This window comes from Eriocheir sinensis, chromosome 44 (assembly GCF_024679095.1).
Source record: "Eriocheir sinensis breed Jianghai 21 chromosome 44, ASM2467909v1, whole genome shotgun sequence".
In the NCBI taxonomy this organism is placed as follows: Eukaryota; Metazoa; Arthropoda; class Malacostraca; order Decapoda; family Varunidae; genus Eriocheir; species Eriocheir sinensis.
The window spans coordinates 7,967,692-7,992,073 of record NC_066552.1 but is presented as its reverse complement, the minus strand read 5'-3'; the positions used below and the strand labels follow the sequence as shown (position 1 = coordinate 7,992,073).

The 24,382-nt window shown below is 40.9% G+C and overlaps 1 protein-coding gene across 4 annotated transcripts; it reads left to right on the top strand.

Annotated features, from left to right (window-relative positions):
• The first annotated feature begins 2,611 nt into the window (after positions 1–2,611).
• On the top strand, positions 2,612–22,729 carry LOC126980396 (transmembrane channel-like protein 5). Of its 4 annotated transcripts, none has more exons than XM_050830286.1 (22): positions 2,613–2,917; positions 6,770–6,832; positions 7,152–7,325; positions 8,480–8,675; positions 10,894–11,041; positions 11,319–11,470; positions 11,697–11,803; positions 12,079–12,239; positions 13,786–13,934; positions 14,344–14,494; positions 14,777–14,941; positions 15,249–15,385; positions 15,702–15,852; positions 16,013–16,146; positions 16,386–16,518; positions 16,767–16,897; positions 17,229–17,384; positions 17,680–17,810; positions 18,034–18,153; positions 19,269–19,319; positions 20,072–20,132; positions 21,136–22,729. In XM_050830286.1, the coding sequence occupies exons 2-21, from the start codon at positions 6,781–6,783 to the stop codon at positions 20,101–20,103; spliced, it is 2,631 nt and encodes an 876-aa protein (XP_050686243.1). In that variant the 5' UTR covers positions 2,613–2,917; positions 6,770–6,780; the 3' UTR covers positions 20,104–20,132; positions 21,136–22,729. The 4 variants fall into 4 exon arrangements, with proteins under 4 accessions (XP_050686245.1, XP_050686243.1, XP_050686244.1 ...); XM_050830287.1 differs by having other exon boundaries at positions 2,617–2,917; positions 16,016–16,146; XM_050830288.1 differs by lacking the exon at positions 20,072–20,132 and having other exon boundaries at positions 2,612–2,917.
• Positions 22,730–24,382: the final 1,653 nt, after the last annotated feature.

Below are 24,382 nucleotides of genomic sequence, written 5' to 3'. Positions count from 1 at the left end.
GTGAATGTGTGCTTAGTGGAAACCTTACAGTATTGAAGGTGCCTCTGCTGGGTGGTTGTTCAGCAGGTGAAGGCAGGGAGCTGATGTGCTTGCATTGAAGTACATGTGTTTGATGAGAGATTATATTGTGCTTTTACATATGTTCTGTGCATAGCTTTCTGTAGTCTGGGCTTGCCAATTTCTTGAGTAAGCCATACCCATCACACCTTATGTCCCTACATCAGATACTTTCTCTGTCAGTCACTTCCCTAGTAAAGTAGAAGGGACTGATCTGTCTGAGTAGTGGAGGATGAGGACCTTGTTACACCAGGCAAGCATGAGCAGACCATGTACAGGTATTTTATATCAAACTTTTTAAATTTACCAAGGAGAGGATTAGTAAGGTTGCACACCTGAGTGGCTCTGATCCACCTCTATGCATAACAAATTAAGATGTGTATTTTTAAGGCAAGGGGAGAGAAGGGTTTATGAGGATGTGCTTTGATCTGAGCTTGATCAAATTGGGTTTACATGAACAGATATTTGTATGAGATTATGGAAGAATAAATGGAGACTGTTTATACCACAGAAAATGTATTATTATTATACACATGCGCCAAGGCTTGTCAGAAAGTGAAACAAGCATTTTGATTATGATTTTGATTTAAGTTTTCAGATGCTTAACTTGCATTTATTTTACCTTGCCCTCCACTAAGTAATAGCACTGTAGAAGTCTTCCTCATGTCATTCAGTAATCTATTTCCTTCCCCTGCTGTTCATTTCCTCTTGCCCAACACCAAATAATGATAAGAAGGAAATCAGTAAGTGTGTCCTATCTATACACAATCAGTTTCCTTTGCTTAGCTCATTTCCTCTGAACCTGTCGTAAGTAACAGCATCAATTTTGTTACATTGCATTTTTTTTTTTTTTTTCAAATTAAATCAAATATCATACATCTGAGTGACTATGATGGAAGACAACTATGGTAGGTGGTATTTACTGTTTTGAGCCTGCATTTCATTGCTTTACCTAGTTACAAGTACATAATTGCATCTAGAAATCTATTATCTTTCCCCTATCTTTAATTTAGGTCATGCACTGCCTTCCATATCCCTTTCAGCAGATAGAGGACAACATTGGTAGGTGGTATTTACTGTTCTGAGCCTGCATTTCATTGTTTTACCTAATTAAAAGTACATAATTGCATCTAGAAATCTATTATCTTTCCCCTATCTTTAATTTAGGTCATGCACTGCCTTCCATATCCCTTTCAGCAGATAGAGGACAACATTGGTAGGTGGTATTTACTGTTGTGAGCTAATTAAAAGTACATAATTGCATCTAGAAATCTATTATCTTTCCCTATCTTTAATTTAGGTCATGCACTGCCTTCCATATCCCTTTCAGCAGATAGAGGACAACATTGGTAGGTGGTATTTACTGTTTTGAGCCTGCATTTCATTGCTTTACCTAGTTAAAAGTACATAATTGCATCTAGAAATCTATTATCTTTCCCCTATCTTTAATTTAGGTCATGCACTGCCTTCCATATCCCTTTCAGCAGATAGAGGACAACATTGGTAGGTGGTATTTACTGTTCTGAGCCTGCATTTTAATTCCATTCATTGCTTTACCTAGTTACAAATACATCATTGCTTCTAGAAATCTATTATCTTTTCCCTTTCTTTAATTTAGGTCAAGCACTGCCTTCCATATCCCTTTTAGCAGTCAAGGATCAGCTGTGTTGGGAAACCCTTGATACTAGTTCCATTCACTGCCTTCCCATAGTAGCAAAAGTAATATCAGTGGAAACCTATAACCTTGCCCTTATCTTTAACTTAAGTCATGCATTCTCTTCCTTATCCCCTGTGGGTGTGAGAGATCAGTCCGGGTCTTATTGGTGCGTCAGAAATTCTTGAAAACCCTTGACTGGAGGAGGAGGAGGGAGGGTAGGAGAGGGAAGGAGGAGGAGGGAAGGAAGAGGGGAGTAGGGGACTAGGAGGGAGGGAAGAAGGAAGAGGGGGGAAGGAAAGGAGAGGGAAGAAGGAAGAGGGGGGACGGAAAGGAGAGGGAAGAAGGAAGAGGGGGGAAGGAAAGGAGAGGAAGAAGGAAGGAAGGAAAGGAGAGGAAGAAGGAAAGAGGGGAAGGAAGGAGAAGGAAGAGGAAGGAAAGGAGGAAGAAGGAAGAGGAAGGAAAGGAATTAAAAGGGGAGTAGGAGAGAAAGAAGGAAAGCAGGGAGGAGGGAGGGAAGGAAGAGGGAGTAGGAGGAAGGAAGGAAAGCAGGAGGAGGAGGGAAGGAAGAGGAGAAGGAGGAAGGAAGGAAAGCAGGGAGGAGGAGGAAGGAAGAGGGAGTAGGAGGGAAGGAAGGAAAGCAGGGAGGAGGGAGGGAAGAAAGAGGGGAGTAGGAGGGAAGGAAGGAAAGCAGGGAGGAGGGATGTAGAAGGAAGAGGGGAGAAGGAGGAGGAAGAGGGGAGTAGGAGGGAAGGAAGGAAAGCAGGGAGGGAAGTAAGAGGGGAGGATGAGGGGGGAAAGAAGGAAGAGAAGAGGGGAGGAGGTGGGAGGGAAGGGATAGGGGGGATGAGGAGAAATCGAGGAAAGGAAGAGAGGAAGGAAAAGAGGGGAAAGAGTACGAGGGAAGGAATGAGAGCAAGACTACTGATATAAAGATAAGAGCAACGTCACTGGGATTTTGGTTATCAGTTATTAGTTATCAGTGAGGCGAGATATTACACCGTTAGGGAGGAAGAGGAAGAAGAGGAGGCAACCACAACAGCAGCAGCTCCTCCCTTTGTGACACGCCTCCTTCACCTCCTCCTCCCTCAGTGCCTTCTTCAGTGCTGTTATGGGTGCTGTGGGGTCTAAGGAAGCAATGTAGTGGCCCTGGAGGAAGCTGTGTGCTGTGGGTGCTGTGATAACGAAGAACTGGTGCTGTTGAAGGTGTGTGTGTGTTACTTGTTTTGTTCCTGTTTTGTTCTTGTAATCGTGTTTTATTTGTGTATTGTTCCTGTTTTGTTCCTGTTTTGTTCTCGTATTGTTCCTGTTTTGTTCTCGTATTGTTCCTGTTCTTGTGTTGTTCTTTTACTGTTCCTGTTTTGTTCTTTTATTGTTCCTGTTTTGTTCTTTTATTGTTCCTGTTTTGTTCTCATAGTGTTCCTGTTTTGTTCTCATATTGTTCCTGTTTTTTTCTTGTATTGTTCATGTATTGTTCTTGTTTTGTTCTTGTGCTGTTCCTGTCTTGTATTATTCGTGTTCTGTTTTTTTTCTTCTGTGCTGTGTATTAGATTTGCGTTGTCTTCATATCTCAGTATAACTCTAGAATTACACCCACAAAATTTCTTAAGGATTGCGACTTCCTTTTTCTGTTGGGCATTTCTTCATGATTGGTACTTTCTTCTCGCTTTCACAGGCATTACTTAAGACTGCTCCCCTAAACCAATGTTCGTATTTCGGTATAACTCTAGAATTACACCCCAAAAACTTCTTAAATATTGTGACTTCCTTTTTCTGTTGGGCATTTCTTCATGATTGCTACTTTCTTCTCGCTTTCACAGGCATTACTTAAGGTTGCTACCCTAAACCAATCTTCATATTTTAGTATAACTTTAGAATTACACCCCAAAAACTTCTTAAATATTGCGACTTCCTTCTTTTGTTGGGCGTTTCTTCATGATTGCTGCTTTTTTCTCTCTTTCATTGGCATTACATAACTCTAGAATTACACCCCAAAAACTTCTTAAATATTGTGACTTCCTTTTTCTCTTGGGCATTACTTCATGATTGGTACATTCTTATCTCTTTCACAGGCATTACTTAAGACTGCTACCCTAAACCAATGTTCTATAAATAAAGAAGAGAATTACAAAAAAACTTCTAAATATTTTCATGATTGCTGCTTTCTTCTCGCTTTCATTGGCATTACTTAAGACTGCTACCCTAAACCTGTGTTTTTCCATAACATAGAATTCTAATTACCCCAAAAACTTCTTAAATATTGTGACTTCCTTCTTTTGTTGGGCGTTTCTTCATGATTGGTACTTTCTTCTCGCTTTCATAGGCATTACTTAAGGTTGCTACCCTAAACCAATGTTCATATCTCAGTATAACTCTAGAATTACACCCACAAAATTTCTTAAGGATTGTGACTTCCTTTTTCAGTCGGGCATTTCTTCATGATTGGTACTTTCTTATCTCTTTCACAGGCATTATTTAAGGTTGCTACCCTAAACCAATGTTCATATTTTAGTATAACTCTAGAATTACACCCCAAAAACTTCTTAAATATTGTGACTTCCTTCTTTTGTTGGGCGTTTCTTCATGATTGCTGCTTTTTTCTCTCTTTCACAGGCATTATTTAAGGTTGCTCCCCTAAACCTGTGTTCATATTTCGGTATAACTTTAGAATTACACCCCAAAACTTTTCTTTGCTTTCTTCATGATTGCTACTTTACAGGCATTACTTAGGTTGCTACCCTAAACCAATGTTCATATTTTAGTATAACTCTAGAATTACACCTTTCAACTCTAGAGAATTACACCCAAAAACTTCTTAAATATTGTGACTTCCTTGATACTCTTCATCTCTTTCATAGGCATTTGCTAAGACTGCTACCCTAAACCAATGTACAAAATTTAGATTGTGACTCTTTTTTCTTGGGTGTTTCTTCATGATTGGTACTTTCTTATCTCTTTCATAGGCATTACTTAAGACTGCTACCCTAAACCAGTGTTCATATTTCAGTATAACTCTAGAATTACACCCCAAAAACTTCTTAAATAATATCACACTTCCTTCTTTGAAACCAATGTTCATATTTTAGTATAACTCTTGAATTACACCCTCAAAATTTCTTAGGGATTGTGACTTCCTTTTTCTGTTGGGCATTTCTTCATGATTGCTACTTTCTTATATCTTTCATAGGCATTGCTTAAGACTGCTACCCTAAACCAATGTTCGTATTTCGGTATAACTCTAGAATTACACCCCAAAAACTTCTTAAATATTCATGATTGGTACTTTCTTATCTCTTTCATAGGCATTACTTAAGACTGCTACCCTAAACCAGTGTTCGTAATTCAGTATAACTCTAGAATTACACCCACAAAATTTCTAAACGATTGCAACTTCCTTTTTCTCTTGGGCATTACTTCATGATTGCTACTTTCTTCTCGCTTTCACAGGCATTACTTAAGACTGCTACCCTAAACCAGTGTTCGTATTTCAGTATAACTCTAGAATTACACCCCAAAAACTTCTTAAATATTGTTTTTTTTCATGCTTGCTGCTTTTTCTTCATTGGCATTACTTAAGGTTGCTACCCTAAACCAATGTTCGTAATTCAGTATAACTTTAGAATTACACCCCAAAAATTTCTTAAATATTGCGACTTCCTTCTTTTGTTGGGCATTACTTCATGATTGCTACTTTCTTCTCGCTTTCACAGGCATTACTTAAGACTGCTACCCTAAACCAGTGTTCGTATTTCGGTATAACTCTAGAATTACACCCCAAAAACTTCTTAAATATTGCGACTTCCTTCTTTTGTTGGGCGTTTCTTCATGATTGCTACTTTCTTCTCGCTTTCACAGGCATTACTTAAGGTTGCTACCCTAAACCAATGTTCATATTTCAGTATAACTCTAGAATTACGCCCACAAAATTTCTTAAGGATTGTGACTTCCTTTTTCTGTTGGGCGTTTCTTCATGATTGCTACTTTCTTATCTCTTTCACAGGCATTACTTAAGACTGCTACCCTAAACCAATGTTCATATTTCGGTATAACTCTAGAATTACACCCCAAAAACTTCTTAAATATTGTGACTTCCTTTTTCTCTTGGGCATTTCTTCATGATTGGTACATTCTTATCTCTTTCACAGGCATTACTTAAGACTGCTACCCTAAACCAATGTTCGTATTTCGGTATAACTCTAGAATTACACCCCAAAAACTTCTTAAATATTGCGACTTCCTTCTTTTGTTGGGCGTTTCTTCATGATTGCTGCTTTTTTCTCTCTTTCATTGGCATTACTTAAGACTGCTACCCTAAACCAACGATCATATCTCAGTATAACTCTAGAATTACACCCACATTACTCCCACAAGTTAACATTTTATTCAGATTGATTTTGACGTGTGATCAAGCCTTAGTAACTGTTTCCATCATAAGTGACTCATTTCTAAGATTTGGGTGAGTAGTTAAATCAGTGGGAATAACTTTTCGTCCAGTGACAGTGATGGTAGGGGTATGGTAGCCGTCGGGTCTGCCATCATGAAGCGGGTGTTATTCTGAAGTTGTACTCATTTATGCATGTGTGTGCCAACATTATGAACTGTAAGTAATTGTCTACTGAGCTGCACATGTTATCTTATCCTTGGTTAATTGCTTTTGCTTAATACTATAATCTCTTGCAAGTTGATATCAGTCAGGCCATCAATCAGTCAGTAATCAGTCTGGCTGTGATGGACTCGGCCTGCAGGTAGATGGTTGGTGTTTGTTCACTTAAGTGGTGATAAGCAGCTTGTTAGATTGAGGCTCCTTATAGTGTTGCTGCACAGGCACTTATGTTAAATCTGTCATAATACCTGAGTACTGATAGGCAGGTGCCGGGCGAGGCCAGATAAGAATGTACAATTTGGAAAACATTCAAGTAAGCAAACTAAACCAGGCAATATGTGTTAGTCATTTCTCTCCTCTTCTTTCCTCTCAAAAAGAATAGCATCAGTAATACAGAATGAGTTATTGTGTATTGATAGCAATTTCTCAAGATTTAAACATTATTTTTTCAACAGAAGACGCAGACATGGCGTCCAGCGCACACTCCGTCAACTTTGAAGGAATTCCCCTGAACTCTCGTAAGTGTCTGAGCATTGTGATTGGAGTTGGTTGTGTGCCACCAACAATAAGTATGCCTGTGTAATGTTAGTTTCAAGATTGTAAACAACCATTATACACCAACTGTGAGTTTTGAGTTTGTTTTCATCATATACAGTAGTTTATTATTTTTTCTTGAATGATAATATTTAATTAGAAACAGTGCCCATTTTTATTAAATATGTATTTTTTGACATTTACTAAGTTTGTGCATTCATCTTTGTCGTGTAAATGCATACCGGTAGTAAATAACTTGATATTTTCCCCTTTTCCAAATACTGCCTCACTTTTTATTAACAGTTAATGGAGTACAAGGAAGTTCCAGTGAGGAGGACTTTGCACACTCCGTCAACCTCCGCCGCGCCCAGACAGACGTGCACCTGAGGGAGAGGAGACGGCAGGACTCGGACAAATACCACTCCTATGGTGGCCGGGAACGCAGAGTGCAGTACACCCTGCCCTCGCGCTGTGGAGGTGAGGGGCTCAGCTTGCCTCACTTATTATAGGCTTTAGTATTGTGCCCTATTTTCTTTCTCAGGTTATCATATGTTTTTTTATTTTTATTTGCAGCTTCTTAGGAAACAGTTCCATGATCAAGTTTATTGGTACTTGTTAAAGGATGAATATTCTCTTATCTTTATCCCCTCTAACATAACGCCTCTTACCTTTTTTAAGGAGTTACAATTTTTCTAGCCTTTGATATCTTGTTCTGCACCACTCTTCTTTTGGTTATGTTGATGAATTCTCACTGTCCTTCTTAGTCAGTATGTTAGCAGTCTCGTCCTCCCCTCTCCCTCTCTCTCTCTCCAAGGCGTGCAGGTGAAGTGATGGCAGTAAGTCAGCCACACACCAACTATACAGGATATGACACAACAGGAAGCCAGATGTCTCTCTGCTGTGTTTACCGCTGGCAGCCAGTCAGGCCCAGTCTGTTGGCACACCTGGTAAAAGATTGAAGTGATTTGGTGATATTGTATCACTTTACAGTGTAGGGTGTAGGTAGAGGAGACTTCTATTGATCTGTGTGAATGAAAATAAGATAAGATGGCAATACCAGCAGCTGAGAGCTTTGAAATGCTCTATTATAACCCTCCAAGGGAGAGAAGAGTCCATTTCACAGCACAAGAAAATATTGGTATGATATTTGTTCCTTTAGGTCCAAGAGATGTGCTTGATTTTGTTTAGAAACACTGTGAGCATTTACATTCTGAAGCTCTTTTCATGTTACTTTATTTTCTTGTATTCATTTATGACTGTGAAAATGTTTGTTAAATCCATCTAATAACCCTTTTTATATTTCATACCCCACTTACACAGGAAATTGAACCTTTCATAGTAATGATAATGAATGTAATGACAGTAAATGAGCATTCTAGAATACCAATGTCACAAATGCTATCACAACCAATGTAGAGAGTCTGTCATCAAGAGGTTCAGTCGAGTGTCTCCTACCTTGTGGGGTGTGATTTGAGGCATTATCATTATCTAGCAGGGTCCAGAGTTGCATTACAGAACAGTAACTCAAAGGACAAAAAGAAGAACCAGATCTTAACAATAATTAACACACGTTGCCCTGTGATTCTAAAGGGCTCGGTTGTGGTGACAATTTCCGTGTTGTGTGTCTCCAGGTGAGCTTCTGAGCAGCCATGTGTTCCACCACGGGAGGGAATGTCGGCCGTCCGCCTGGTACAACACTGTCATGGCGCGGCGCAGGCGTGGGGAGGGGCCCAACACCGAGGAGGAGGCAGTGGATGAGATTGCTGAGGCCATGGAGGGTGACGAGAGGCTCATGTCTGATAATGTGGACGGGGAAATCATGAGAAGGTGAGAAGTAGTAGTGTGTGGATGAAAGGATCAGGATTTTTATTTTATTTATATATTTATTTCTTTTCTTTCTTTTTTTTTCTTTTTTCTTTTCTTTTACATTTCAGCCTAAGGTGCTGGTAGGCTATCTTGGTAGGGCCTGATGGTTGGCCCTAACCTGTTATGGCACAAGCAAGTGTTTATCGTGGTGCCATCTTGCTTGGCTCATGATGCCCTCCCCCGTAGCTCATCTTCGATCCTCTTTTTTAGAGAGAGAATCTACAGTATGCACGGAAAGTGTTGTCGCCGCCTAAATAAAACATTGATTATGACTTTCTGGGGGAATGGTGGATAAACAAATACGTATCATTGGACCAGTTAATATTTATTTGCATTGCCCTTCCTTTTTACAATATCCTCAAGACGTTTGGGGAGACTGGTTGCAAGGTTTTGCAGGTAGGTGAGTGAAAAACTGGCCCACAGTTGCTTGATTGCAGCCTCAAGTTTCGGCACTGATGACTTGTCCATACCACGCAGGTGTCTCTTCATGTATCCCCGTAAGTTTTCTATGGGGTTAATATCTGGGCTATTTCCAGGCCAATCACTGATGAAGGGAATGTCACAATCAGCCCACCACTGCTTCACAGATTTTGCTACATGTGCAGGAGCAGAATCCTGCATAAATATTCTTACTTTTGTTTTTTCGAACGAATGGCACAGGACATCACTTAATAGCTCTAAATAGTTGTGTTGGTTTACCCTAACATTAGCAGGAAGAATAACTAATTCACCAACTCCATAGTAAGTGAAACAGCCCCACACCATGAGTGAAGCTGGGTGCTTCACAAACTTTGACGTGTACTTGGGGTCCAAGGGGTCGGTGCCTGCTTGCGGTACACTTGTGATGACGGTGTTCCAGTCACAGTGAAGGTTGCTTCATCACTCCACAGCACTGTCTTCCATTCCTCCTCACTCCAGGCTAGGTATTTCTTGCAAAATTTTACTCTCTTCTCCTTTTGCTGTGCAGTTAACAGGGGTTTCTTGCGGGCGCGGTAACATTTGTAGCCGAGGTTATCATGCAGCAGCTGCTGTACGCTCCTTTGAGATACATGTTCCAGTAATTGTGGGTTCTTTTCTTTGATTCCTCGTGCTGTCAGCCTTGGTTCCTTAGCAACCTGTCTAGAGATAAGTGCACGGGTCCTAGAAGTAGTCTTACGAGGCTTGCCACACTTGGGAAGGGGTGCCAGTGCAGTAGCCTCTCCGACGTTCTTGAAACGCTGCACCAGCCGCTGTGTTGTTCTCAGCCCAACACCAGTTTGACAGGAAATAAATGGGAGATCATGACCAGCCTTATATAAAGTGAACACCTCCTTCCGTTTATCCCTGCTTGTAGTCATTTTAGGCATACTGAGAGGGTGGAAGGAAGCAAAATGACAGCGCTGTTAGCCTGCGTCTGGCATGCCAGACGATTGTACAACCTCTCTAAATGGCAGCTGAGCAGCTACTATCGGTGACCGTCAACACTGGCGCCTGCTCCCCGGAGAGCGTAGAGGGTTGTCAGTTAGTGATGCAAAAGCGTCAGAAATCTTGTGATCCCGGGAAGGTAGCTGTGAGCCTCTTTCACTTAATGCAAAAAGAATTGTCGTTGGCGCCTTGACGACAGCACTTTCCGCGCATACTGTAAAGTCTGGGTTGATAGATGGTCTTCAGGACAGCATGTGGGTAGTCCTAGGCCACTCTGTGGTGACTGAAAATTCCCAGCTTGTGGCGGCGGGTGGGACACAAACCTGCATCCTCTTGGACGCAACGACCGCATGGTAACCAGTCAGCCACTGCCTCCACCTGTTAAAGATAAATGTGGATGGGGGAGATCATGAGGGTGGTGTGTGGATAGAAGGATCAGGATATGTGTTAGAGATAATGTGACGGGGAGATAATGAGAAGGAGTATGTGAATGGCAGGATCGTGAAGTGTGTTATGGATAATGAGGATGGTAGATCATAAGAAGCTGTGTTGAAGTAGTGTATGGATAGAGATCATCACAGAGTATGAGAAGGAGGTGTGTTGGGTGACAGTTAGGTACAGTTGAATGGGCATTTGTTTTTTTGTGATGCACATTCCTTTTCTATTACCTGTTGTTATCTGTCAACGTCCAGAAAGGTAAAATCAAGATGGCTTCTTTTTTCTCTCTCCCCTTTTGTCAGTTGTAGTGTATGCCCCCATCTTTACCTTTTAACAGAGAGGCACTGAGGGACCTGATCAAGCCCCTCTGGATAAAGAAAGAGATCAGGAGACGACTGACAGCACGGCGGACGTCCCGAGGCCACATGCAGCCCATCTCCAGCTTCCAGAGTTACAAGTACACCGTCAGCATGCAGTGGTACAAGGTGTGTGTGCTGGGGTGCTGTGGGTCATGCGTGCTGTGGCTCAGGATATAAATGTTGAGAAATAAGCTTGCTGAGGAAGTTTAATATCTTTTGCAGCTCCAACTTTTTTTTTTATGTATTTTTTCTGAGTCTGGGGAATCTTTAATCATGTTTTATGGTGAATCTGATGTACTGGTGCTATTGGAAAAGAGAGTGGAATAGAAAAAAATATTCATACAAGAGATAAGAAAACTCCTTAATGTATTCATAGCTCACACCTTTCCCTCCTGGTTTGTAGGTGAAGCAGTCAATCCAAGACACCTTCCATGACTACAGTCTGTGGCACAAGGAGCTCAAGAAGATTGAGGGCACCTTTGGCACAGGCGTGGGCTCGTACTTCAGGTTCCTTCGCTACCTCTTCCTTCTTAACCTGGCCATCGCCATCCTTGTGTGAGTGATACTGAAGTGGCTTAATCTGAAAAGGAGAAGTAGCTGTGTCATGTTAAATAATCATTAAGATGTCAAAATGTACAAAGAGTAAATAGAGATTTCTCATATGATGGTAATATGTAATTGTTTCCTTTAAAGTATTCATAATACAAAGCAATTCTGTTGATTAGTTGTAAAGGTGACTTATCAAAAGCAGAAATGAAAACTCACACAAGGTTTCCCTCAGCTGTGGGTTTCTGTTAACTCCCCAACTGTTGGCTCGGACACACTCGCCACAGGAGTCCTCACCAGGCTTGGGGGCGACCACAAGCCCACTTACAACAACACCAAACGGTGAGTGCCAGCCACTAGGAGGAGCACTGGTAAGCCGTGGCCACACACAGTTTATTGTTCCACTAATGAGAATTGATGAAACGTTACAATTCTAAATATTCGAGTGAAAAAATATGTTTCTCACACTTTCTTGCCATTTGTCCAAATCTATACTAGGTTAAAAAGTTGAACTCTGTACTAATTCCAAGAAAAAACTATGAAGATGTGACCCTCAATTTACAAAAACATGAAAATAAAAGTAATGAGGGAGCCTGATTCTCTTTGGTGACCTGCAGTGCCAACACCAGCTGCCTTGAGGGTAAGTGACTGGCCGCCCTCCACCAACCTCTACGCAGCCACGTGGGAACCTGTTCTGCGAGACAGCTCGGCCAGCAGCTGCAACCAGAGTCAGCTGATCAGCAAGGACTTTGGGGGCCTCGACTGGCTGACAGGAGCCGTAAGTTTCTCTCTTCGTTCATTTGATTGTGTTTGTGTTACATGTGAAAAAATTGGTCATCATCATTTTCATCAGTTATCATCATCGTCATCATCATCATTGTCATCCCATTTCCTGCAATGAGTAGGGTAGTTGGGGAGGGTTTTTAGACTCCATATATCAGTGGCTCTATATTCTTTTTATATACATACCCATTTTGTTGCTTATCCCTCAGTACTGTAAGCCAAGCAAAAGCCGTCACTTAAACATTATTATCATTCACTAATGGAAGGTTTTTCTTTAACACTTCTGTTGCTCTTTGTGAATTTTAAGTGATGTGCTTTATGTATTTTTTCCTACTGAAATATATTTATGATTTTCCTACAGATCTTCATCTTCCTTTGAATTAGTTACGTAGTTTTCCATCCTAGCATCCTAGTGATAGCGTGCATGCTGTGTTGCATATTTTGGGTCCAATTGCTTTTGTGGCTTAAGAGCAAAACTGAAAACAATCTATTGGCCAACTTGTAATAGTATAATGGAAGGGAGGGGTTGGTAGAATTTCATCATGATAAGGCAATGTGCCGCACATCATGTAGGAAGATATTATTCCTGTTGTATTTGATTATTTTCTGTAGTGAGCATAATCTTACAAGTGTTATTACCTTTTGCATCTCTCCAAGGAAGAGGGACAGTGTTGATGGTAAGATATGCAAGGAAACCATTGTTTGCACCTCACGTGTTGGCTAGCGCACCCTCACCTGTCGCCTGGACACAAAAACTAACCCTACCTGAGGCTTTCCTGAGTCCTGGCGTCTCCATCATCACTTTCTCGCTGCAAACATTTCTTTGTCACTTCTTGATTATGTCCTTGAAATTAGATTTTTCTTTCATTGTCTTTTGAATTGTCATTGTATGTCAGTATAGATCCTACAAACTGGCATGTGCATTTTCCCAAGCAGATGTAGTTTTGACAATGCATTCATTGTAACCTTTTCTCTCTCATTGTGCTCCTCTCTGTACTTTCTTAGTGTTGATTTAAACACTTGTGTTATGTAGAGGACAATTATTTATACATGAATCTTGATTAATTTTCAGAAAGTGGTAAACTTTTTTAGTAATTATAGATGAGAGTAAATCAATGTAAATATTTTAGTTAAATAGAATCCCAGAAGGAAATATATGTATTTATCATTAGGAAACACATTTGTTTAGGTTATTGTGTATGCCAAGCTTGAGTCTCACTTGTTGTGTTGTACATCTATGATGCAAACTTGCCATTAGTGTGCTATCTGTCAAGACCAAGATTCTTGGCATCATAATCCCTGATAAGCATTTTCCCTTGAAACCTCTTGCAACACAAACCAAGAGATAATTCGGGATTTGTTTTTGTTGTTGTTAAAATATGCATATATATTGCATCTTTTTTCATTACTCCATGGTTTCTTTTTTTTATAAGTGAATGTTATGTCCCTTTTTCATCTGAGGATGCTCTGTTTACTTTTACGTTTGAAAATATTGCAATATTATTTTCTGTACACCAGTGATGTCATTGATCATGTTCCAGGGCTGGTTTGACACCACGGAGCTGTACTATGGCACGTACTCCTGCAGCAGCATCTCGGTGAATGGGCACAGCTACTACAGCATGCCCAAGGCCTACTTCCTGGTCATCTTTGTGCTCTTCATAGTCTACCTCGTGGTCATCCTTCGCAGGTGTGTTTCAGGAACTAAGGTGAAGTAGTCAATGGTTGTGTAGTTTTGTGCAATGGTTATATTGTGACCATCAGAGTCTATTGAGTGTTGTGACTACTGCTTCAAAAATTATCAAAGAATCGGGAAAAATTTTCACATCCAGTTCATTGTCTGCTTTTCCTTGTGACGCCTTGAAAGTTTTGGAAGTGTTTATCCTGAAGAGGTAATCAAGTCATGTGCCATCTGCTCATGGTGACCTCACAGACATTCCATAAAATGATCTTTTTTGTTTTTTTCATAAATAATGCAATTTAACTTTAATTTTGGATCACAAGGCTGACACTAACAGGGACTCTTATAGACAATATAGCTTTTACATTATGAGTGAACAATGATGCTCACACTCCTGGATGTCTTCTTGTCTCGCCAGGGTCATTGTGCTGTACAAGAACAACGACATAGACATAGAGCACGACATGTCTGCCAGCTTTGTGCGGAAGGTGTTCTCCTCCTGGGACTTCAGCATCACCGAGAAGAAGGCGGCGAACATCAAGCACAAGAGTATCTTCAATGAACTCAAGGTGTGGATGCTCTCCATCATTATCTTCAGAATGTTTTAGATTCCGTCCCTTGACACTGAAATTTGATTAATCGATGATGCTTATACTGATGATTCCCTATGCAACAAGACCTTCCCTTACTATCTTACCTTTCATTCTTATTATCATTATCATATTGTGAGATACGTTTCTGAAGTTCAAGAACACATGAAAAGTTGCACATAATGTAATAAGTATTCATCTAAACTGAATCATATAAGATCAGGTTCAGTCCTTTTTTTTGAAGGCATCCCCTTTCTGCAGGAGATCCTTCAAGAGTACCTGAGTGAGGAGCAGGAGGAGGAGTGGCGAGGGAGGCTGCTGGGGTGGCTGGTGAAGGTGGTCTTCTGGACGCTGGTGCTGGGTTTGCTGGCTCTCCTGGGATGGGCCACCTACGCCATGCTGGACCTGGACTTTCTACGTGATAATGTGAGTTATTTCTCGGGTTTCTCCGTTTCTTCCACTGTTCCTTCTGTTTAGTACACAATCTTTTCTTCCACCTTCCCCTTTTTCTTGAGCCAACTTGATGAGAGATTGAAGGAGATACAGGGGAAACAAATGATGAAATAACTTAGATTGCAATGGAAGCAGCACTGGAAGTAGGAGGAAAGGTACCAGAGAACAGAGAAGTAAGATGATGTATTGAATGTGTTTTTGATTGTATGTAACAATACTGCATCATGTGCCACCTCACTGATAATGCTTTCTTAATGTATGTGTTCTCTGTGTGTTGCAGGATTCCTCCCTGGGTCTGCTGCTGTACCCGCTGATTGTGACGTGTGTCATCCTGATCATTCCGTTGGTGTTCACACAAGTGGTGAACCTTGAGGGGTACAAGACACCTCGCACCAGACTCTACGTCACCATTGTCAGGTAGCTATGTCAAACACGATCACACGCACAGACAGACATATTAATTTGTCTTCATTCTGGGTGGTAAAACCCTCCAGCAATTCATCTTCTCTTAAAGAATGATTAATGAAAGTTTTCTTGGGAAAACTGACAAAATTAATTCAGGTCAAAGAATTCTTTCTTGACTAGAGACTCAGATTCATGTTTACTTCCTCTCATCACCGTTGTTTTTGGATATGTTATGACACAAAAGACCATTGGAATACAAGCAAAAAATAAAACTAATCACGTCACTGACAATCCTGCACTTTTACCTATAAAATATTTTTCTTTGTAGAACCATCTTGCTGGAGTTGACAGTGCTTGGGGTGCTTGTTGGAACATGGTATGTGCAGGCCACAGCAGTCTTTGAAACTGAGGAAGACCAGCCTGTCTCCACTGAAACATCATCTTCAGAATCGGACAGTGAGGAAGAGAAGGAGGTTAAGGTGGGTCTCAAAACTCTCTTAATAATGGCTACAGGATATGGGATTATTTATAATGGTGGTGGGTGGACTGGCCATTGTGGAAAGTTAATCAGCTGCATGTAATGTAAGATGCCATTCAGTTATAAGTTGATGTTTCACTGAGCTGAACAAACACGCCCAGCAGGAGCGTGATGAGTGTTGGGAGACGTTGCTGGGGCAGGAGTTTTACCGTCTCCTGATCATGGACTTCCTCATCGGCCTGGTGATGCACCTCGGGACCTTCATCCTCTCCCTCATCAGCGAGAGGACCGCCATGTAAGCCGCATGTCTCCTACATGTATATATTAATGGGATTAAAAATTTTGTGTGGTGCAGTTTTTCAGTATAAGAAATAGATCAGTGTCATTGAAGAATATAGATTTTTTTTCCATTTAAATGTACATATCTTTTTTCTTCCTCCATCTTAAGTGCTGTGACTGTGTTAGAAAGAATTGTGCATAACAAAAAGCAGGATTATGACCAACACTGACGTTGTGTTATGTGTGTTCCCTCAGGGAGTTCAACATTGGCCGCTACGCCGTCCACCTCATCTACAACCAGACGCTGCTGTGGAGCGGCCTCTTCTTCTGCCCGCTGACCCCCGTCATTGTCGTCATCAAGATCCTCATCATGTTCTACATACAGAAGGTTTGTGCTCTCATTGAGGGAAGAAAACAACAACTTGTACCCAACAATTCTTTAATATTATCAGGAACCAATTAGAAAGCCATTCAGGAGGTATCAGCAGTATTGGAGTCAGTTACAGATGTTGAATGGAATGAAATACTTTTAAGATGGTGTGGCATATGGTGAGAAGAGCGAAATAGAGAAAGTTTTTGTTTACGGAGTTGTGAGATGTGTACTGATTGAGTTGCTCTGTCAAATGTTTGCTCCAGTTCATTCTGCTGCGCTGCATGAACCCAGACAACAACCCGTGGCGTGCCGCGCAGGCAGAGACGGTGTACCTGGTCCTCACGCTGGTCTCCCTCATCCTCTCCTTCTTTGGCTACCTCTTCGTCCTGCTCAAGTAAGCATGTGGCATCATTCCTTCACCACCCTTACTTGTCTTAAGATGCTAAAGTGAACTGCTCCTATGGTTCATGGTGTCACTATACCAAAAAGTAACAATATAAAAATGTAATCATACTCATACTGAAAGGTAGAATGGAGAGCATCTGACAGCCTGTAATAGTAATAAAAATTATTCATGCTATGGAGTAGATAAATTAAGAGGTAATAAATTAATAAAGTTTTAAGTTTTAAGGAAGGAATTCAGAGTAGAAAACCACTTTTATTAGATTTACTTCACACGTCCCTTCACTTGTTTTCATTTATGTAACATTTTTTCTATCTTTCAGGGGCAAGACGTCCTTGGGCTGTGGTCCATTCCAAGGCTACAAGAACTACGTGGACTACTTCTGGGAGGTGATAGACAGCGACGAGGAGACGATTCTGATGATCGTGTCGTGGCTCTTCCGGCCGGGCGTTGTGGCCGGCATCCTCATTGTGCTGATGTAAGGTTTGCTTGTTAAATGTGTTTGCTTTCATTAGTCAGATTGCTTTATGGATCATTTGTTCATTGAAATAGGTCATTTGTAAAAGTTTGTGGAAAAATAGTGACAATGGATGTAGGGACCAGATACATATTTATTCACATACATACATATCTACAGACAATACAATACAGTTGATGGAAACAATAAAATATAAAGTAATACATCACTGCATACATGGGAACAAGGTGAAGTAAAATGTGACAGTGGCAGCCAGTAAGAGACATAGTGACACAGACAAACCTTTGCCCCGCAGCATCCTGGTGTACTGCGCCAAGTCCATGGCCGAGGGCCGGGCTGAGATGATCAAGATCCTGCGCCACCAGCTGGAGCTTGAGCTGCGTGACCGAGCTTTCCTCCTGCAGCTGACTGAGAAAGTGCGGCGAGGTGAGTGTGGGGACTGGCACAGCCGCCTCTTGTTCATTTGCAACATTTGTTTGGTTTCATGTCCACTTTTTTGTATAATATTGTCTGACTTTGTTGCCGAAATTTATCCTCTTATTCTCTGTTGGAACAGTTTTGGAAAATGGAGTGTTTAACTTTAACTGAAGAGCTACTCTGTCTTTGCCAGCATGTTTGATCTTTAGTCTTGATGCTTCTTTATCCACAGGTGACTACAGGCCGGGCAGACAAGACTCTCACAACGCCGCCTCACCCCGGCCACAGACGCCAAAGGAGCCTCACGGCCTCACCCAGAGAGCCTCCTCCTTTGTGTTCTCTGACAACAAAGGTATGAACTGTCTCCTGAAAATATAGGACACTCTTTGTACATTATCTAAAACTATTAGCATTTTCCATCAGCATAATATTGATTAATCAATTTTAGTTAGACATTTTGTGTTTAGATTTCCATAAGACATTAAAGTAGGATGTTGCAAAGCAATTATGAATACATGCAGTTTAAATGAACTATGTAATTGGAGCAAGTGGTGTGTCAAGATGGTGTGGAGAAAGTAAGAAGGTTGTGTGTGAGAAATCTAATACTGATGTGACAGCAAGTGGAGTACATTGTGGGTTGGTTAAAGGGTAAAGCACGGCACTCTGAGATGGTTTAGACATGTCACAAGAATGAATATTGGTGAGTTTGTGAAGAGTGTATGAGAAAAGATTGAAGGAAATGGCATCAGGGAGAAACCACCACTAAAAAGGATCAATAGAGTGGATGAGCAGTGTGTGTGTGTCAAGCAGCAGGTGGTGGGTGTAACTAGCTTTCTGCTGTACTGTTTGTCTTTCCTCCGTGACTGGTTACTTTTTCCTGCCAAGCTGCATATGAGGAAGGGATTCAGGAGCCTCAAACCTCTACCTCAAAGGCTACATTTTATCTGGGATGAGGTTGGTTCTTCAGTCAGTTATGCAGGTCTAATATATTATTTTTGTCAATTTTTTTTATAGAGTCATTGCACATTATTCAAGAAGCTCAATTTTGAAAGTCTTAAGGTGTTTTTTTCTTTCATTTTAAACTGGATCTGCAATACAGTAAAGGTTACAGCAACATTATTAACCCGGTAGCAGCGACGGGCCAAATTTGTGGCTTTACCGTGTTGCAGCGACGGGCCAAATTTGTGGCTTTACCGTGTAGCAGCGACGGGCCAAATTTGTGGCTTTACCGTGTAGCAGCGACGGGCCAAATTTGTGCCATGATATAACCCCCCCAAAATAGATGATGCATAAACTGATTACAAATGCTTTGATATATATTATGAAATGGTTTGTGTGAGAGATGATTTTTTCTAATTTTTCTCACTTAGAGGGACCATTAAGAAACATGATCCCCGCTGCTACTGGGTTAAAATACAACATATAGCCCTGATTAAAGTTAGTACATGTTTGTTTTCTGTCCTTCAGTTCATCCAGCAGACAGTGGCCCAACTATACACCACTTCAATGATTATGAAGGTATGAGTGTGCTGAGTTTGCTTTGACTGGCTTGGATATTGCTCACAAAGACAGTCCTGGTGCTGTTTATTCTTGGCTTGGTCTCTAACCCTGATGCATAGTTGTGTGCATGCATCTGAAGCTGTCTCTAACAAATTAGCCTTATGTTTTCATGCTCTGTGTTGTCTTTCATTCTTTCAAAGTAATCAAACCACAACTTGCTGCCCGGGGTTGAATCATAATGTAAACTCATCATCCAGTGCCCTTCATTCATCTTGAGATTACTTTTCTTGACCTTCAGCCGTCACTCTGTGTGGGCATGCAACATCACCTACAGAGTTTTGGTATTTTAAAAATTTTGCTCCTACTTTGATTCTCTGACCATCATGGCATGAATTACTTAAGGTGTTTTGCATGTCAGGATAGAAAAAGGGAATGTTTAGCAGAATAACTTCATTTTTAGTGCTTATGCATGAAATTAAGATTGGCCATGGATATTTTTTTAGTCAGAGAAATGTTATTTGCAATTTAAGTCTTGCCTGCCTTCATTATTATGCAGTAATTTTATTAATGCTTTTCAAAGAACTTTTTTTAATGACATCATAGTATTCTTGCTTCATAACCATATTGCAGCATTTTTAAAGAATAATTTTTGTACAGAGGTAAAGTAACAGTAACAGTAGCAGCAAGCAGTAGCCAGTAGTCCATAGGCTTGCATTCTTCACTGCTTATGTAATAACACTGACATAATCATTGTATACAATCCAATGCAGAGAGCCAAAGCATTGGGCCATACTCACCTTGACCCTGAAGGTGCTCAAGGAAACACACCAGGTATATATTCATCTCACTTTTTACTGTTCAAGGAAATCTAAGAGACTTTGGTAATTGCTCATAAAGATGTAGAATAACAGTCTGTGTATAATTACTTGACAAGTTTTCAAACATACATCAGCAATTTCTGTGCACTATAAGTTTTGCAGGGGACAGGCACACAGTACACAGATTAGGCAGAAGGGTGTTTAGGCCATACATATGTCAAATTGTGTACAGTGATAGAGAAAATTAAAAAGATGGGAAAGAAATTAAAATGAGAAATCAAGACGTTAGTGGTAATGTTAGCGATGTTAGATAGTTCACGCATGTGAGACCAGGTCCACCTCGCGTGGTTATTTTTTTTTTTAGAACACGCACCGTTACCTAATACTATACCCGGCCCAAACCTTCACAAAAGCCTTTGGGTAAAGGTGCGTGTTCTAAAAAAAAATAACCACGCGTGGTGGACCTGTCTCACATGCGTGGGCTAATTGCTAACTAAGCGTTCCATCGCTAACCTAGCGTACCACAGCTAACCGGATCGTTGGCAACGCTGCTCACATCGCAATGGCGTCGCCATGTAAACACATCGCGCGTATGTATAATATGCCTGTTCACCACCTTTACCACTTTTTGTCTACTTTTAAGTTTTTCCGCCTTCATATTATGGTTAAGGGACATGTATTTCGTCCCTTAAGTACAATATGGAGGCGTAATATCGTATTTTGGAGGCGGGGGAACAAAGTATCCCAGTCCCCCCCCCCGTGACGCCCCGAGGCGGCCGCAAAAAACTCACTAACTTTTCAAAAATCGCTAGCAGCGATTCTATCAATTTGCGAGGCGTATATATGGGGTTCAAAATGCATAGAATTATGAGATCTAACCCATGGTTAGGGTGAGAAGTACCGCGGTGAGATGGGCAACTCTCTGGACATTTACCCAAAAATCACTCGTGCGTTGAAAATAAGACATTTACATTTTTTTCATCAGAGTAGTACTAATGCTTGTTTTTTCTTTGCAGGGGAGTCTGTTGAGTCGTTAATCTAGCACATGTGTAGTTGCATATGTGTGTGTGTGTGTGTGTGTGTGTGTGTACTCAAACACATCTCACCAGCCAGGCAGTTGTGTCATCTGGATCGACAAGATGAAGAGGCTGTGTCTTTTGATGCCTTACCGGAGCTGCCTGATGGCTGGGGCGTTGCAGGTCTGCTTGGTGGTGTGGCTGTAGAGGGGGATGGTTATAATGTGTTGTAATTGACAGTTGCAGCATGTAGGAATCCTATGGTGCTATCCTGGGCGGCGGTAGGGACCAGACTTACTGACTGTGGTAGTTCCTGTGTAAAGACCAATCACTAAAGGGACAAACATTTTACCTCCTGCTCCTAGTAGCTCTTGTCACTTGTCTACCAAATGGTTGATCTTGCTGCATCCATGGAAGAAAGTCTTCAACCATTCATTCAGTCAACCAATCAACCATGGAGAAGTTGAATTGTGATACACATTTTCAGTATTATTTACTGATGAGAACAGGTCCCGACTTAATTTGTATGTTGCATAACTATTTTAGCCACATACTGAAGAAAAGTTCCTTGAAGGACTTCAAGAATTAGCCTGAAAATAAATTATATCATTGGCATTATGGTACTGAAAGCAACACAACACTTGTGATATTACTTATTATCAAGTCATTATTTTTTTGTTGTTCACAAAATCTACATGTTACAATTTTGACTTTTATCCATGTGATTCAAGGATCTTACAATTACAACCCCCATTATACATTATAAGTATAGTTCAGTTTATTATACCAAATATTACTCTTTTTCTACTTATTAAGAGTTTGTAGAGGCCACTAACTTGATTTTTTAGACACTAACAGCATGAAAGCAGTGTGTATGTACACATTCATGTTTGAATGTTGCCGCGAGGGGCGGCAGCGTCACCGTTACCAGTATTCCTTCCCGGGAGCACAGGTGTAGCGGTAGGCCTTGGCTGTGCACGGGTGGCAGGTGCATTTGTTATCTAGTCTTTTTCACTTTTACACTTTTATGCTCAAAATGTGAATGTTCAATTTTTATAAGAGAAGATTTAATGGACAGGTAATTAAATGATTTATGCAATGTTAATAATTCTTATCTGTGAATTATAGTTTACACCTCACAGTGCTTTACAAGGTGCAAGTGTTTTGTTACAGCTCACACACACAGTTGAATCAAAGCAACGGGTTACAGGGATCACTTTCAAAGCTACACTTTCCACTTGTTAACATCACTCAGTATTCACTTACGATCTGCCGTGTTAGTTTTTAATTGTTCAGTGTAAAAAAGTGTTCAGTAAGTTGTTGGAGTCTTTATTCGTATGTTCAAGTTTGGTAATTATTATTATATATATTCACTTGGTCGTTACATCGCATTAGTTTCCTCTGGATGGCAGTGGATGCCGAGGCGTGGAGGCCTGAGGGAGATCTACGTGCAAGACTTGAAAGACTGCATTCAGTATTTTAGTTGATCTCGTTCATGATTTATTTATAGCTTTATTTACTATTACATTATCAACTATTATATTACAACATATTTATCTTGTATTTTATAAGAGAAATATATAAACTGAAGTAATGCGGTCTTCATGTTGGCAATCCTTGGTGTTCCTGGTCCTCATGTTGGCAGCCCTGGTTTGTGACGCCTCGAGACAAGAAGGAGACTTTGCCTCGAGTTATGGACGTGAGTGCATTATAATTCCCTACTGGCTAAGCTTTCAGCCCAACAATATTACGTTTAGGGTTCAGCAACATTAGACTTTAAACACCCACAGTAATGAGAAACTTGAGGGAATAACGCAATGAAATAAGCCATGGCATTCATATCACTGTTCCATACTGTTTCGAACGAGTGTCAGTATGGCGCTGGGAGGACAGACGGCCAAGGGGAGTCACCAGTGCAGGAAGTAGGCGAGTCAGAGGTGATCAGTGCGTCCCTGCTTCCCGTCTAGCTTACCGACTCGTGAAGGGACAGTGCCATAGGGAGGAAGGAAACAAGGGCCAACAGCTGACCTCGGTAACTGTGGAGATTGACTCCGCGCCTCCAAAATACGATATTACGCCTCCATATTATAGTTAAGGGACGAAATACATGTCCCTCAACCATAATATGAAGGCGCAAGTACTTAAAAGTAAAGAGAAAAGGCCTAATCCACTTCCCCTAACGATCTTGGGGGACCCGTGGGAAATCGGGGTATTTGGGTTGGGGGAGCATATATAACTACCCCAACCTAACTTTGTATAACTTAACCTCTAACCGGGGGGGGGCTATTATTCTCGTGGGGGCAATATTAGAGGCGCGTAGTGAATCTCCTTGTCTACCCTGACCTCAAGTGAGTAAAGTTTGGTTTGTGTTAACGTCCAATATTCTAGAGTTTAAGCTTTCTATTCCCTTGGTTACTGTGACGCATTTATTGGTCCTAGTGATTCATGTGAGGTTATTAATGTAGCTACCGCCTCGTCTTTCAGTGGCTCAAGAATTTTCAGTATTAACGTGGAGAACATAATTGTGTCATGCGTGTTCCCGTTGCACTAAAATCTTGTGAGGAGGGTGAAGGCCGAGCTGCTGAAAGACCTGAGTGAATGCTGGTCAAGTCTTTGTTTCTGGAGGGTTAAAATCAAGGTTATAATCGTCGTAAATGCTGGTCAAGTCTTTGTTTCTGGAGGGTTAAAATCAAGGTTATAATCGTCGTAAATGATGGTCAAGTCTTTGTTTCTGGAGGGTTAAAATCAAGGTTATAATCGTCGTAAATGATGGTCGAGTCTTTGTTTCTGGAGGGTTAAAATCAAGGTTATAATCGTCGTAAATGATGGTCAAGTCTTTGTTTCTGGAGGGTTATAATCAAGGTTATAATCGTCGTAAATGCTGGTCAAGTCTTTGTTTCTGGAGGGTTAAAATCAAGGTTATAATCGTCGCAAATGATGGTCAAGTCTTTGTTACTGGAGGGTTAAAATCAAGGTTATAATCGTCGTAAATGATGGTCAAGTCTTTGTTTCTGGAGGGTTAAAATCAAGGTTATAATCGTCGTAAATGCTGGTCAAGTCTTTGTTTCTGGAGGGTTAAAATCAAGGTTATAATCGTCGTAAATGCTGGTCAAGTCTTTGTTTCTGGAGGGTTAAAATCAAGGTTATAATCGTCGTAAATGATGGTCAAGTCTTTGTTTCTGGAGGGTTAAAATCAAGGTTATAATCGTCGTAAATGATGGTCAAGTCATTGTTTCTGGAGGGTTAA

Bases quoted from the DNA above. Each gene is read 5' to 3' on its own strand.
- LOC126980396 (XM_050830286.1), top strand. From the start codon at position 6,781: ATGGCGTCCAGCGCACACTCCGTCAACTTTGAAGGAATTCCCCTGAAC. The intron at 11,804-12,078 runs GTGAGTGCCAGC...GGTGACCTGCAG, and splicing joins ACTTACAACAACACCAAACG to TGCCAACACCAGCTGCCTTG. The intron at 18,154-19,268 runs GTATGAACTGTC...TCTGTCCTTCAG, and splicing joins TGTGTTCTCTGACAACAAAG to TTCATCCAGCAGACAGTGGC.